This window comes from Tachyglossus aculeatus, chromosome 17, assembly GCF_015852505.1.
Source record: "Tachyglossus aculeatus isolate mTacAcu1 chromosome 17, mTacAcu1.pri, whole genome shotgun sequence".
In the NCBI taxonomy this organism is placed as follows: Eukaryota; Metazoa; Chordata; class Mammalia; order Monotremata; family Tachyglossidae; genus Tachyglossus; species Tachyglossus aculeatus.
This window is the reverse complement of record NC_052082.1, coordinates 22,064,725-22,082,136: the sequence shown is the minus strand read 5'-3', so window position 1 is coordinate 22,082,136 and position 17,412 is coordinate 22,064,725. Positions and strand designations below refer to the sequence as shown.

At 39.9% G+C, this 17,412-nt stretch overlaps 1 protein-coding gene across 1 annotated transcript in view; it reads left to right on the top strand.

Annotated features, from left to right (window-relative positions):
• FAM155A (family with sequence similarity 155 member A) overlaps nt 1-16,649 on the top strand; it is a 431,009-nt gene extending 414,360 nt beyond the window's left edge. Inside the window, exon 3 of the mRNA XM_038759819.1 lies at nt 15,897-16,649. Within this exon, the coding sequence (XP_038615747.1) occupies nt 15,897-16,186 (290 nt within the window). The 3' untranslated portion in view covers nt 16,187-16,649. The remainder of the gene's footprint in view (nt 1-15,896) is intronic.
• The last annotated feature ends 763 nt before the right edge of the window (nt 16,650-17,412 follow it).

Here is a 17,412-nt window from a genome sequence, read left to right as displayed (position 1 = left end):
TTGAGAGGGGGACAAGGGGTAGAGGAAGGAAGGGGCTCAGTTGGGAAGGCCTCCTGGAGGAGGTGAGCTCTCAGTAGGGCCTTGAAGTTACCTCATCTGGAAAATGTGACCCCAAATAGTAAGAGCTCAAAGAATACCACAGTTGTCTTTATTATAGACTGAAGTTGGGAAAGGTCATAGGCCAACAGTAAGACCAATACAGTGGTCTAAGCTTGATGTGATGTTTTCCTGAACCAGGGAACAGTCAGATCTGTGCAGTGTTTCTGAGGAAAAGTCAGCAGGTTTTAGCAGGATGGTATGTGAGAGGACAATGATGCTGAGGAGTACAGGATGACACTAAGGTTGTGAACTTCAGTCACAGGGAGGTTGGTGATGCTGTCATTGGAGATGGGGAAGCTGGCAGGCAGAGAAGTCTTTGAAGACAACATGAGAAGTTCAGTTTTGGACATGCTGAGCTTGAGGTGCCAGCAGACATCCAAGTGGAGATGTCCTAGAGATCAGAAGATACTTGAGATTGGATAGCAGGGGAGGAGTCAAAGCTAGTGAGTTCTAGTGGATGAGTTCTCCAAGAGGAATGGGTGTAGAGGAAGAGGAGCGAGGGAAGGCGAAGCTCAACACAAGGTCAAGGAGATTAAGAGTATTACAGCTCTTTTTCGCCACCCCATCGGCATCACATTCACACTTGGGTCTGGTACCTTTAAGCACTTGATATGCACACCCCAACCCTCAGCCCTTATGTGCATATTGATCTCTAATTTATTTTAATGTCTGTCTACCCTTCTAGTTGGTAAGCTTCTTGTAGGCAGGGAGTGTGTCTACCTCCCCTATTGCACAGTATTCGGTGCTGTGCTTCACATAGAAGGAGCGTGGCTTAGTGGAAAGAGAACAGGCTTGGGAGTCAGAGGTTGTGGGTTCTAATCCTGCCTTTCCCACTGTCTGCTGTGTGACCTTGGGCAAGTTACTGAGCTTCTCTGTGCCTCAGTCACCTCATCAGGAAAATGGGGACTAAAAGTGTGAGCCCCACATGGGACAACCTGATTACCCTGTATCTACCCCAGCGCTTAGAACAGTGCTTGGCACATAGTAAGCACTTAACAAATACCATAATTATTATTACTAATTATTATTATTCTCCTGAATGTTTAGTACAGTGCTCATACACAGTAACTGCTCAATAAATACCATTGATTGACTGATTCATTAATAGATACTGCCATTTAAGCTATGAGCTGAATTATGAGGAGGTCTTTGGTGATTCTGGAAAAGAGGGTTTGGGGGAAGAAAAAGGGCACAAACTCAATGGTAGTGGGTCAAGAAGGGAGTTGGTGGAGTGAAAGTGAAAGCAGCAGGTATATTCAACTAATTTTTACCTGTGATTCCTCTGTTCACATTGGTTCCTTATGTCTTTACTAGTAAAAGCCTGTTGTGCCCTACTGTCTTTCTTCAGAGGAGGGAGAACAGTGTCATGGAAAGTCACTGTATGTTGCTTTCTACCAGTGAGTACAGGGTGTGAATCTTCAGGCTTTCCTCCTGCTTCTCTCTACGTAAAAAATTCAGGATTCTGTTCACCCCCAAGACCCAGGACCTAAGTAAGTCTGGTTTTAGAGAGAGTCCCAGGTGCTAAGACCTGGTTTCTTCTGGTGATCCGGAATCCAGATGTGGCCTGTGTGGCACACTGTGGGCACACTGTGTACTGTTGGCTCAGGGTTCTGTCACTAAAGAATATACAGTCCCGGGACAACGTCTTCCCAAATGACAAAATTAGATTAGAAAAAGGCTTGTGCTTCTCACCTCACTTGAGAGTGAGTGGAGTTTCTTCCCCTGATGCCACAGATATGTAGAAAACTGAAGCTTCGCAATTTGACACATGCAGCGTTAGACCCTACGATTTTAAATCAGCATCAGCAAATGACACAAAATCAGGCTATACAAATCTTATCAAAAAGACTTAAAGGGAAGAGACAAAAGCAATGTAGAGCTGGAACTTCCCAGAAGATTTTGAATATTGTACAAATGATTGAGCACATATTATCATTTTATTCTTCACCTTAGTTCATTATGGGCAGAGAACGTATTTGCTAATTCTGTTGTATTGTACTTTACCAAGCGCTTAGTAGAGTTCTCTGCAGTGCTCAGTGAATACCACTGATGGATTGATTGATTGATGTTATCTATTTTCCTCCATTTTGAAAATTGGCCAACCACCCAGAAATCACCATTCCTCTGTCGCCTATGACACCTACCTCACAGCTCAGGTAACTGTATTTACGGACTCTGTGGACTAGTAGGTGATTATTTTTAAAATCTAAACAATCCTAAGAATGCAGTCAAGCAGAACTGTAATTCTATATTGCTGACAATACCTGAGAAAGGCATCTGGGTAAGATCAAGTAATCAAACTTCCTGCCCAAACTTCAGTATGTACTAAATCCAATCAAATAAATAGATCTTAATTTTTACGAAGTAAGTCTAGAAATTCTTAACTTATATACATCTTCTTTCATCTCAGGCCCAAATGTCCAGAACATTGCTAGCCTCAGAAGAAAAGCAATGAATAAAACATTCATTCAATTTTATTATTTTGATATTTTAACAGTATCTCCCATCTTACATGATGTTTTTGGAGGCCACAGAAACAAAGCATGCTTTTTTCATTTGGACCAGTAGACTTTGAAATAGTTCAATTCAATCTTCTGGGCCCAATTTACCAGTAGCATGACAATGAGGTTTGCACATCAATGATATTATTCATGATTTCTCAAAAGTTTAAGTTATATACAAAGTGGAGAGACTTCTTGGAGTCCAGGTATTCAGTAGATTGCTGGTTCATTTTTTTTTTATTATTTTTACTTTCATAATGTAAAGACACTCCTGATAGGAATTTTCAAGATTAAAACAAATCTATAGAATGGGTGGTAGGTAAACAAAGTATTGAAAGTATATGCCTTGGTATTTAAAAATGAATCATTCCAAGAAGCCAAGAAATATGAAATGCATCCAGTGAACATCAAAACTGTCAATTTGCCTGTAATTCTCCAATTCTATCCTTGAATAACTTTTAACTATCGTGTCTACATTCATTAGTTCATTAGTTCATTTGTGTAAGAAACGTTTGGGATATAGTTTGGCTTAAGGACCAGGTAGTAGTAGCAGTAGTAGTAATCATCATAATGATAATGATAACATTAATGATAATGAAAATAGAAATTATTTTCAAGAGTCTACTATGTGCCAAACACTGTTCTAAGTTCTGGAGTAGATGTGATGCAATCTGTTCGGACATAGTCCCTTTCTCATGTAGGGCATCATCAATCATCAATCGTATTTATTGAGCGCTTACTATGTGCAGAGCACTGTACTAAGCGCTTGGGAAGTACAAATTGGAAACATATAGAGACAGTCCCTACCCAACATTGGGCTCACAGTCTAAAAGGTATGAGTCTAACAGGTATCAAACCCATTTTATTGATGAAGAGGCTGAGGCATGGAGAAGTTAAAGGACTTGCCCAAGGCCGCACTTCCTGTTCTCTGATTTTTCCACTGCCTGTCATGTCTGTCCACGTACATCAGATGGAAAAGCAGATGTGGAAGTAGATGTAGAGGGGGATGCAGCGGCAGGAATGGTCATGTCCGCCGCTAGTTTCCTCTCCCTCCTTGTTTGGTTGTGCGGGAGAACTGAGGAAGAGATGCAATAAATAGTACACGGTTGGGGAAGGTACTAAGATGGTGATTCACAAGCTGCCCAAGGCTGTTAAGTTAGTGGCTGCCTGTTTTGCTTCTTTCCTAGCCCTTTGAGGGGAAGATTAATTCCACAGTATGCTAAGCCTTTCCCAAATGAATCTTTTTCTTCACTACCTTAGACAGAACAATACTAAAGCTCATTGTTTCTTGGTTCTAGTTAAAACAAAATGCAAATGATTTCAAGCTCTTTGTTTCAGTTATTAATACACAAAAAAGTTCTTTATGTATGACTGCTGCAAATTACCTTCCCTATGAGTTAAAATTAAAAACATTAACTTTCTCATTTTATTCTGTGTTCTGAGCATTCAGATATTTTTGAAATAACTTCCACTTATGAGGACTATATGTACATATATATATTTACACATACATATATGTGTACATATATACACACATATTCCTTGATTGCATAGGAACTTTGGATTTCTCAATAACAAAGAAAGCAGGAAATGTAGTTGATGCTATAAATACATTGCAACAGATCAAAGCATTCACAAGACTGAGTGTCTCTTCAATTACAGCTCTTAGTTTGAACTCCCGCAGCACAGACCTATTTACATAATTTCCTGTTTTCAGGGTATTTCCCTTGCAGAGGTACAGTTACCAGGCATTACTAAATGGAAAAAACCTGTGGGTAATACACCGGTCATCAGAGAAATGAACAATGAACAGTGTCACCATTTTCCAGTGACTGTTGTAAGCACCACTGTTGGAAGCTCACAAATATGAAATAATAATAATAATAATAATAATGGCATTTGTTAAGCACTTACTGTGTGCAAAGCACTGTTCTAAGCGCTGGGAGGATACAAGGTGATCATGTTGTCCCACATGGGGCTCACAGTCTTAATCCCCATTTTACAGATGAGGTAACTGAGGCTCAGAGAAGTTAAGTAACTTGCCCAAGGTCACACAGCAGACATGTGGGGTAGCCGGGATTAGAACCCATGACCTCTGACTCCCAAGCCCGGGCTCTTTCCACTGAGCCAGGCTGCTTCTCTTAATACAAACAATAAATGTAAATGTAACACAAGTGGAGTTCCTAATAAAAAAGTTGTAGGTTTTGCAGTAGTAATAGTGTTTATTAAGCACTTTGTGTGAAATGCTGTACTAAGTGCTGGATCTTAATACAGAGGTTGAAATTTGCATAGGGTCCCTGTCTCTCAGAGGTTTTGCAGGATGCTTTCTAGCTTTAAAGAAGAAAAGGACTAATAGCACTTATTAGAATTTAGTATCGAAATTAAGATTAGCACCCCAGGTCCTGTGGTAGCTAAATGCAGAACACTTTGCTAGTTAGTAGGAAGCTCTTAAGCCAATCTTCCAAATTCTGAAAAACCAGAAAGTGAGGAGAGATCATAACCACTCATCTTGACTCTAGTTATTTCCTAAATTAACTTCAGTTGCGTATTTTTCATGTTTAATTTCTTGCATTTAAAACTTATTACTTCTTGTAGTTTTCTCTGTAATCAAGGTAAACAAGCCACGTGTTTGCCCCACCGTAGTCTTGTCTGTGTGTATATTGCTGTCAATACCTGGCTCCCAAATTTCCAGTCCAAGGCAGATTGGCCAGCATTGAACTTAGCAGGCAGAAGTACCTAGAGTTACATAGAATATAACCATCAGCCTCTCCTGAGAGAAATGTCAAAGTGCCACATGGTGATTCTGGGCAGCAAGAGAGGGAAGAGAAGGATTTCACAGCCGATCTCTATGCCAATGGATTTGTACAATGAAGGTGTGCAGGAATTTTTTATGGTATCTGTTAAGCACTTACTGTGTGTCAAATACTATTCTAAGCACTGAGGTAGGTACAAGTTGATCAGGTCGCACACTGTCCCTTTCCCGTTTGGGGCTCACAGTCTAGGTAGGAGGGAAACATGTATTTAATGCCCATTTTACAGATGAGAAAACTGAGGCACAGAGGCGAAAAGTAGTTTATTTGCTCAATGTCACAAAGCAAGCCATTGGTAGAGCAGAGATTAGAACTCAGGTCCTTTCGAGTCCCATGCCGGCGCTTTCTCACTAAGCCGCAATTGCTTCTCTCGGGATCCCAGACTCCTTTCCTCGGAATCCCTTCTTTTCAAAGTAGTGGTAGTAGTAAAGGAATTACCTGAGGCCCTATTGACTCTAAATGCTGAGCGAAGTGTTTTAGAAAGTACAAGGGAAGCAAAAGACATATTCCCTACTAATTGATTAATCAACCAATCATTAATTCATTCATTCAGTTGTATTTATGGGGTATTTACTCTGTGCAAAGCACTGTACTAAGTGCTTAAGCACTGTACAATCAATGCTATTTATTGAGCAGTTACTGGGTGAAGAGCACTGCTTCTAAGTGCATGGGAATGAACAATATAATAGAGTCAGTAGAGAGTCTCTGCCTTCAAGTCTAGTGAGGGATACCGATCTTAAAATAAATTACTGATAGGGAAGTGATGAGATATGTATAAGGGAGTATCAAAGTGTTTAAGGGATACAGTCTCTAGTCAAGATGATTGGTTATGATCTCTCCTTACTTTCTGATTTTTCATAATTTGGAAGATTGGCTTAAGAGCTTCCTACTTTCTGGCAAAGTGCCCTGCATTTAGCTACCACAGGACCTGGGGTGCTAATCTTAATTTTGACACTAAACTCTAATAAGTGCTATTAGTCTTTTTCTTCTTCAAAGCTAGAAAGCATCCCACAAAACCTCGGAGAGACAGGGAACCTATGTAACTTTAATAGGTGAAACAAACGAGAGGCTGAATAGGGTGGGGAAATGGGAGGTTAATCAGAGATGGCAAAGATGGAGAGAGTGGTGGTCTGTCAGTTCAGGCCAGAGGGAGGATGTGAGCAAGGGGTCAGCAGTGAGATAGTGAAATCGAGTTACAGTGAGTAAGTAGTTGGTAACTAGGGAAGTGAAGTGTGCACGCTGGATCGTAGTAGAAGTTCAGCAAAGTTAGGTAGGAAGGGAAGAAGTGATTGAGTGCTGATGGTGAAGACATCAAAGTAGAGTATGGACTTAAGTAGGAAAGGATTGAAGGCAGAGAGGTCATAGAGGAAGCCAAGGCAATAGTCAAGCTAGGATCTAAGTGCTTAGACCAGCATGGTAGCCATTTGGATGGATAAGAAAGAGTGTATTCTAAAGTTGTTGTACAGAATGAATATACTGGTTGAATGAATGAGATGAGACACGAGTAATGTCAAGATTACAGGCTTGTGAGAAAAAGAGAATGGTGATTTTGTCTATAGTGATGGAAAAATGTGGGGGGGGCAAAGAGGGGGAGAGGGTTTCTGTGGAAGACAAGGACTTCTTTTTGAGACATGAAAATCGTTATTTAATCCCCATTACACAGATGAGAAAACTGAGGCCCAGTTTAGTACCTTACCCAAGGTCACAAATCAGGCTAGTGGCGAGCCAGGATTTATACCCTAGACCTACCAAGCCAGATTATTTGAAAATGGTCCACATCCAATCCATAAACCAGTAACAGTTATGGAATCAATTTAAGTGTTTACAATGGCCTAGACACTAGGATAGATAGAGGACAGTTGGATCAAAGACAATCTCTGTACCAAAGCAAAACCCCCATTTTACAAGAAAGGGAACCAAGGCACAGAGAGATTAGGAGATATTATTTGACTTGCCTCGGTTTACACAGAGGGTCACTGGCAGTGGCAGAGCTGAGATTAAAACCCATTGGGTCTCCTGACTTCCCTACTCATTCATTGTCATATTTATTGAGCGCTTACTGTATGCAGAGCACTCATACTCTTTCCACAAGGCCAGCTACCTTCCTAATAAATTTGACTTTATCATCTAAAATTATTTATGGTTTATTTACATATATTTTATTTGTGTAAAGCTTTTATTTATAACTGCATATGATCATGCTTGCTACAATGCTATAGTCAAGTTCTTGAAAATTTCCAGTAAACAAAAGCACTTTATTGTGTCAACCATTGTTTCGATGGTAAATACAGTATTTGAAAGAATGTGCTTCGGGATTATTGCCTACGGATATTAATTTTAGGGCTCTTTAAAATAATCCACATTGTGTTTTGGTGATATAAACACTGAATCATCCATCTGACTTTAACGGGAACCAATTTGCTTCCAGCAAACAAATAGCAACAGTGAACTTTAAGTACTTGTAATTAGTTCCCTATTCTATGCCAGTGAAATGACACAGTGTCTCTGACCCTAGAACTTGAGAAATTCTGCTGGAAGGCATGCCTATGTAGAGCTGGCTGAATTGCATTTTAGCCAATTCACGACCAAATTACAGCATTATATTTTCCTACCCTTATACTACATTTTATCATAATCACACACTCTAAAATTCATTCCTGACATGAATGACTGTATGTAAAATAGATCTGGTTAATTGGATTTTGACACTTTTCTGGGAATTCACCTGGCCTAGTTGGAAGGGTATGGGACTGAGACCAAAATTCTAGTCCTGGATCTACCACTTGCCTGTTGTGTGACCTTAGGTAAGTCACTTCCATATGCCTCAATTTCCTCATCTCTAAAATGGGGTCAATGCCTGATGCTCTTTCTGTTTCTACCTACTGGCATTATTCCTACTTGAAGTTTATGACCTAAAACAGTCATTTAATTTTGAGAGGCTGACCTGCTTCAGTTGATAATAATCATAATAATAATGAAGGCATTTATTAAGCACTTACTATGTGCAAAGCACTGTTCTAAGCACTGGAGAGGTTACAAGGTGATAAGGTTGTCCCACGGGGGGCTCACAGTCTTAATCCCCATTTTCCAGATGAGGTAACTGAGGCACAGAGAAGTTAAGTGACTTGCCCAAAGTCGCACAGCTGACAATTAGTGGAACCAGGATTTGAACCCCTGACCTCTGACTCCAAAGCCCGGGCTCTTTCTACTGAGCCACGCTGCTTCCCCACTGAGCCATGCTGCTGACCACTCTGCTTCCCAGATATCCTTAGTTATGCCACATAGTTTGATGCTTTCCTTTATTGTACTTTTTAATGATTCTTCAGAGAATCCTGTTTAAAGTTATGCCCATTTTAACTCACAACAGAGCAATCATTTAGCAGTGCCGTTTCCAGCAATTCTTCTTACACATCTTACGCAGCTGAAGGTGTGGTGAGACAAGCATCATTCATTCATTCAGTCATATTTGTTGAGCTCTTAGTGTGTGCATTTTGATGTTGGTAGACTGAAAATGATTCCCCTCTTAGACTGTAAGCTCCTTGAATGCAGGGGTAGTATTTGCTAACTCTATTGTATTTCACTTTCCCAGTAAAGTGCTTGGCACAAAAAAGTGCTCAATAAATACTGTGGATCGATTGATAGATTCAGACCTTCATAGTTTGTGATCCTATCTTGGCATTCTCTAGGCTGTAAGCTCATTATAGGCAGGCAACAGTGACTGCTAATTCTATCAGTGCTCTGCACTGACTTAGTTGTTAATTGATTGATTGATTTGATGTTAACTTTAGACTTAAGCTTTATCTTTAACATAGATTTTAAGATTCTTCCCCAACTATCTCATTCCTCCCTAGCTACTTTGTTCTTCCACTATACCTCATCTCACACTGTTTGCTCCTTCCAAGCTAACCTAATTGTACTTCACAGGCAACTCTCCCATTTCTAACCTGCATTTCCCCATTTATGGAAATGCTTCCTTCCTCAAAAATATACAACAGCCTCCCCACCTTCACGATCCTCCTAAATCCAATTCTAAGACACCCTGTTAGACTAATTATCTCATTAGCTCAATGAGGTTTACCTCATTATCCAAAGCATATCATCCTAACAGCTTTCTTAGCACTCATGCATAATAAGATGATGATGATGATGACAATGATGATGATGGTATTTGTTACACACTTACTATGTGTCAAGCACTAAGTGCTAAGTGCTGGGGTAGATACAAGCTAATCAGGTTGGACACACTCCCTGTCCCACATGGGGCTCGCTGGCTTAATCCCCATTTTACAGTTGAGAGAACTGAAGTGCAGAGAAGTAAAGTGACTTGCCTAAGGTCACACAGCAGACAAATGGCAAAACTGGGATTAGAACCCAGGTTCTTCTGAGTCCCAGCCCCACACTCTATCCTTTAGGCTATGCTGTGCATCTGCTAGCTATTTATTTATTTAATTGCTAACTTTTGTTTTTATCATTTGTATATGTATTTCTGCTTTTTTGACAGTTGTAACTGCTTGTCCTACCCACTAGAATGTAAGCTGCTCAAGGAATGGGCCATGTCTTTTACTGAATTGAATATTCCCAAATGCCTATATATAGTACACATTCCATAAATGCTATGGAGTTTCAGTTTGGTCTTTGTGTGGATGGCAAGCTAGCACTTCATTCTGTTAGTCTCTCAAAGAACATAGAAGCCTCCTCAGTCTGACTTCAATCTTGGTGTATCTTGCATTGCTGTGCAGTATGTTGCTTAGGTGGCAGGATTAAGTGATGGTTTGCAGTTATGTATTGTCAATGAAGAATCTTGACTATGTGGTTTGACAGGTGCAAGCTGGCATATAACTTTGGCCTTCATCAGACTGTGTTAATCAATGAAAATTCATTCATGCTCACCTCCATATCTTTCTGCCTCGTAAAATAGTTGCTATATGAGTGAATCAGACATTTTCAATGCTATGCTTAGTCTAACTAGTTAATAGTTACCTGACCAACTGAATTGCATTCTGAAATGAACTTCCAAATTTACTGTGAAATCCTTAAGCCATGCTGCATAAGGCAGCTTGAATAATCAATTAATCAATCAATTCATCAATGGTATTGTTAGAGCACTTACTATGGGCAGAGCACTGTGCTAAGCACTGGGAAAGAAGAAACTAGTGGGAACTATACAGGCCCTGGCCCCTCAGAGAGAGCTCACAATTTAAACTGTAAGTGAAGGAGATGGGTAGATTGACAACTAAAGGGATTTTATACCAGCAGATGAGGGTTATAAATGGCTCCCTGAAATAGGTAACCTTAGAAAGGATAGAAATTGGAGAGGGCAGAGCGGGGGGAAACTATCCCTTTGCTTAGTCCAGTGCTTCAAACATACTAAGTGCTTGATAAACATTACCATTATTATGATGTCTAGAAAATTTTCCCGAGCTGCTCTGAGGATGTTATCTGACCCTGCCAAGAACTGTCTTTTTAAAAAGGGATTCCATAATCCTTTCAAGGACTATATGCATAACCGCAATTAAATTTATTGTGCTATGCATAAAAAGGAAAGCAAAATGGAAAAAAAATTGCAGCTTCACTTTAGCCGAGATCATGGACGTAGCATAAACAGCAGACATTACAGATTATAAATGATCACAGCCCACTTCTCATTCCACGACAATGCCACTATATCTCTGCCCCCAATTTACCAAATATCTCCCTGTTTGACAAAAAAATTCCCACAGGAATCATGATGCTCTAGAATCATCTCTGATTTACATCACTGAAACCAAAAGCAGGGAATAAATGATCAACTTTTGAAACTGTGTAATGGTCAACAGTGTGGCCTAGGGGGAAAGAACATGGGGAATCTGGTAAACTGGATTTTGATTTCAGCTCTGCCACTGATTTACTGGGTGATCTTGGGCACTTACCTTCTTTGTGCTTCCATTAACTCATCTGTAAATGGGGATAAAATAGACTGTGAGCCCGCTGTTGGGTAGGGACCGTCTCTATATGTTGCCAACTTGTACTTCCCAAGCGCTTAGTACAGTGCTTTGCACACAGTAAGTGCTCAATAAATACGATTGAATGAATGAATGAATGCTACACCCAATCTCTTACACCGTGTGAGACAGGAGCTCTGTCTGAAGGGACTGTCTTGTATCCATCCCAGTTCTTGGCACAATTCTTGATATTTTTCCCCATCAATGGAGTCATCTTTGGAAACAGACGTGGGCTCTACCTATTGTCTATCTATTTATCCGTTAATTTACTGTACCACCAGAGTCGGGTCAGAGTTAATCATTTTGTTGGTAGGATAGGAACCTGTAATTTTGCACAGTTTGAAATGTGCTGCTAATTCTAAAGAAATGTCACTGTCAAAATTCCTAATGAGGCTTTTCTTTAGCTTGATAAATCTCCTCTTTGCCTCTGTAAAAAGAGATTTTGTCAGTTTTCTGACTGTGTTGAGGCCTTTCAGTGTTGAAAAGGTGCAGTGTCTTCAAAGTCCCACATCCATACAAAGACGATCACTAGGATGCTTTTGGGATACCTCTGAATGACCCCAGGTGTACGATCCGGAGATGGTCAAAATGTTTCCGTTTTACAACTTTTTCGTTTCATCTAGGTCTTTACCATCATTTTCCTTTGTTCAGATTTCTAAGGTTTTGATTATTGTTTCCACACAACTATACGTTTCAACCATGTTTTCTCTTTTTGAACTTTGAGTTGTTTACATACTAGAAAGTCTCATCTCTTGGTATAGATTTTCATTTTCAGGATGTATTGCTTCTATTTGCTCTGACTAATCTCATGTCTTCATTTCCAAATTATTTTTGATCAGCCTGCCATTCACTATATTTTCTCAAATATGTAAGCAAGTGTTGATAATTTTCCAAGAAAAAGGATACAAAATTAAAAAAAAGTTCTCAATATTCATTTTTTAAAAGCTAATAATGTTTGATAGGAATTCACTTATGGTCCAGTTAGGGGACTGTTGAGTAGAAAAGTGAATTAAGATTATCTGATAGGTGGCTTTCTCCTTTTTACAATGTATTTTTCATAATCTAAAAACAAACACATATAACCTTTCTGGGTAAAAATAAAATGTTGAGTGGAGTTTAGGTCTGTGGTTTAAAGTTTCTGTTTAGACTATATTCTCAAATGGCTGCAGGCAATCCCTGCCCTACTACTAAAATACTAGTCAATTTCAGTTACCGTAATGTTTCTTAAGGAAATTCTCTGCTCAGTATCATGTTGTTTCAAATGTCCAGTTCATACTTCTGTATTTTGTATAAGGAATAAGTTGGATTACTGTCACTTTGCATAATGGTAGTCTCCTGTGTGCTTCCTAGTATTTTTATTAGGTCTATATTTTACATTCCAAGTAGGATTATGTCCAGCTTTAAGCATACTGTGAGTATACTATTCTCTTCAAGGACCCAAACTGTCTTTTACCTGTCATAGGTTCCCAGTGCCTAATAAAGTGGCCTACCTACAGAAGACCTTAAACAATGCTTTTTTTTACGTTGTTTTTGGCCTTGATTGGTCCTGATGTTATTATGTGTCTGTGGCTTGGATTTGTTAGTTTTTGTTATATTGTCTTTGCAGTAGAAATTCTCATCTTCTGTGTTCATTTCACCCAAACCAATTTTCTATCTGTATCGCTCTCTTGACTCTCCTATTTCCACTCTTTGCTCACATTGTTCCTGACTTAGAATTTGTTCTCCCCAGCATCAGACAAGAAGACCATAGCTCTCCCATTTAAAGCCCTCCTAAACTCGCACTTCCTTTAACAGGCTATGCCCCATTCATTTCCCCTTACCTTGATCCATATCATCCCTCCAGCCAGGCATTCATTTATTTTGACCACTCTAGTTAATAAATATCTTTATGTTCTTCACCATTTGAGTGTAAAAGTCTTGTGGGAAGGGGGAATGTGTCATTCATTCCTTTAGTTTGTACTTACCACTGAGTGAGTCAGAGGGGGTGGACGCAGAAGGTAGGTGTCCCTGCGCTCCCGCGAATGTGTTCTGTCTAATCCCGGCTCGTCCACTTTCATTCATTCATTCAATCGTATTTATTGAGTGTTTACTGTGTGCAGAGCAGTGTACTAAGTCCACTTGTCTGCTGTGACACCTTGGGCAAGTCACTTCACTCCTCTGGGCCTCAGTTCCCTCATCTGGAAAATGGGGATTGAGACTGTAAGCCCACATGGGAGAGGGACTGTGTCCAACCCGATTTGCCTTTATCAACCCCAGCGCTTAGTACAGTGCCTGGCAATAATAATGCCATCATTATTATTATTATACCAGAGTGCTACACTGAGTGATCACTGATATATTCCATGACAGCTACTTCTATTTGCACTGTAGTTGTGGGTGGTTTTTTTCCCAGTTGGATCAAATACCGCTTATGGTGTCTACCATTTCTCACTAAAGCAAAATAGTACATTGATTATTAAAATATCCTGAGAATCAAGCTAATTCCACACATTGTCTGAATGTGTTTCCTTTCATATTTTTCCTACTTAAATATGCCTGACCTTGAGAAATCTACCTGAGGTTGGCTAAAAATACCAATAGGTGACCCTTCTTTCCTATCCCATTTTCCCCAATTCCCGGGCAAGTCACTTAACTTCTCTGTGCCTCAATTACCTCATCTGTAAAATGGGGATTAAGACTGTGAGCCCTCCGTGGGACAACCTGATCACCTTGTAACCTCCCCAGTGCTTAGAACAGTGCAACTGTTAACAAGCACTGTTCTAAGCTCTGGGGTAGATGCTAGGTAATCAGGTGGGACCGAGTCCTATTTCCACATGAGGCTCACGCCCCTGAAAACTTTGGGAATGTGTTAAGTATGCTGAGATGGTTGTACAACTCTACATTATCATTGTCAATTGTACTTACTGAGTACTGTGTACAAATCACTGTGCTAAACTCTTGGGAGAGTACAATACAACAGATTTGGTAGATACGTTCCCTGTCCACAGGATACAAGGGAATACCAACAGACAAATGTAATGCTAACTCATCAACATTTGTATCAAATATTGAGTCTGGGTTGAAGGGAACTCTGTTTATTGTTAAATATAACAATAATAATAATAATAATGATAATCAGTAAGCACTTACTATGTGCAAAGCACTGTTCTAAGCACTGGGGAGGTTACAAGGTAATCAGGTTGTCCCACAGGGGGCTCACAGTCTTAATCCCCATTTTACAGATGAGGTAACTGAGGCCCAGAGAAGATGTGATGTGCCCGAAGTCACACAGCTGGCAACTGGCAGAGCCAGGATTTGAATCCATGACTTCTGACTCCAAAGTCCGTGCTCTTTCCACTGAGCCATGCTGCTTCTCACATTTGCAAGTTAATTTTAAACTATTGAAAATAAGAACTTCCACCAACAGTAAAGAGAAATAGTGGGTGTTAGTTGAATCTGGTAGATAGCATGGAAAACAACATGTTGATTTAGAAACGTTAAGGGAAATGTGAATGTTTGGAAGAATAAGTGCCACCATAAACTATGCTTTATTTTAAAAATCCACTGACCTGGGTCAAATTGTTGTAGCTGGCTATGTTGATACCCATAAGGAAACTAAAACTGCAAACACTAGTTCCAGTTGGAAGGTGAATATCAGAATAAGTGTATGATGGGGTGGGAATCAAGGCAGGCATCCAGCTTAACAGAAAGAGTGATGTGAATGAAAGTGAAATGTTACTGACAGCAGATTATAAAGATGAGTTTAGCAGTTACTGACATAATCTTCTCGAGTGATTGATATGTTGAACACCTTTAACCAAATGATTTACTACTGTACATTAAAAGGCTGTCCCAATTAAAACATTAGGTGAAGTAAACATAAGAAAATGCATGAAAATCATTCATTTCTATATCATTTATAATAAAAATTGTGGTATTTGCTTACTACTTATACTATACTAAGCACTTGGGGTATATACAAAATAATTGGGTCCCACATGGGACTCTCTGTCCAAATAGGAGGGAGGGCAGATATTGATCCCCATTTGGCAGTTGAGGGAACTGATTGATGCCCAGAGAAGTTCAATGATTTACCCATTTCAACAGCAGGTAAGTGGCAGATCCAGGATTAGAACCCAGGTCCTCTGACTCACAGGACTTTGCTCTTTCCACTGGGCCAAGCCGCTTTAGACTGGAACGTGGCATTTCAGGATGGCTGCCAGGACAGAAATGAATCATAGAAACAGGTTAACCAAAATGTTGGGGGTACATTCAAACTGATCCAATGATAATTTGCATTTGTGTTTACTGCTTCGCATTGTATATAACCAGTGAGTGTTCTCTATCCCTGACCACCCTGTGGATCTTGTTTAGGCCTAATGATTCTTGAAAACAAGCTCGAAAGGATCTCATGGCCAATTTTCTATCTGTTATACGCTTGAGGCATGACAATCCTGAGGTCTGCCATGCCTACCTGCCAGTGAGTCTTTGCTCATGATTCATTCTGTGTTTAATTTCTCCTGCAGGGCTCTACGAAAACTATCCAGTCAATGCAGAACCAGAATGCTGTGATGTCAGATGGGAACTATTACCAGATAACCAATCCAAAGGGACTATAAAAACAAGTGACTCGTGTCACAGGACATCGCTCACAGTTTCATCAGCATCAAGACTGTGCAACAGCAGACTCAAACTGTGCGTTCTTGTATTAATTCTCTTACATACAGTACTTACAGTGTCAGCAACACAGAATTCGACGGGACTGGACTTTGGAGGCATAACAACATTGGAGGATAACACAACCAATGAGGAATAAGCAAAAGGACACACATCATATGATAGACACTCAGGCCCAAATGAATCAAGTTACTGAAATCAGTGAAACAGAAACTGGGTCCTTTTACCCTCGAATCACTTCTCGCAAGAAATCTAGGGTGAAATTGAAATGATGGGCCACTATCCATACAACAAGGACACAAACACAGCTTTTTATTGACTAAAATGCTGTATGGTGACTTAAATTTCTCACACCATTTTATACACTGTGTTTTAATGTTTGGAGTTTTTTTTTTTCATTTGGTTTTTGCACTTGGTAATACAGGATTTAATTTCTTGGGATGGTTTCTCAAAGCTAAAAGTCTTTTCACTGTCTAGATATTTCTAGTCATTGTGTGTGTTCATCTGATAGTCCTGTCTTCTGTCCTGTCGGTTTCTATTAGACTCCATGCTATGACTCCATGGCATAGCTGAAAAAAAAAAATAAAATAAAAACCCTAACTGAACCTTTTACCCATGTAAACCAATCCTGTCCCTGCTCCTTCCCTCTCCCTTGTCTTTCCCCCTTACTCCCTTAAGCGGACAACATACGCTTGCTTCTGTCTGTGTAATCACAATGAATGGACACACACTTTTCCAGTGTGCCTCTGCACTGTTGCACAAACTAGCTGACTGAGAAAACCCAAAGGGGAATAATGGGAGATTCCTTGAAGCTGAATTAGCCAGTACTCTCTGTATAAGGTAAAATTGGATGATAGACCAATTGTTATTTTAAAAAGAAAAAAAATATATATATACTCATGTGTGTGTGTATACCAGTGAGAGGTGAGATGCGCAAACACACACACACACACACGCACACGTAACAAGCTGTGTTGCGCCAGTACCCTTTTCAAAAAAGTCCAGTCCTTTCTCACTGGTCAGTTGAACAGGAGCGGACTTTTCAGATACAGTATGTGAAACCAGTTTAGCTCAGCCAAGTGAATAGTTGCGAGGCCTTCGGTTTGGAGATTTAAGGTTGGAATTCATTGTGAATTACGTTTTCAGTTCTGCCGCAGTCACTTAACTAGTAAATATCTGTAATGTATTAGATAGAGCCAACAGATTGAGATTTTTCTTTTCTGGCAAAGCTTCAGTAGAAACAGTCAGGCACTTACCGAACCAAGTATATGTAAAATTTTGAATCCATTGTTTCTTGTAAAAAAGCTATTCCAGTCAGTAAGGGTGCAGAGTGATGTGTTAGCACAGATGGACAATCTGTTTTTA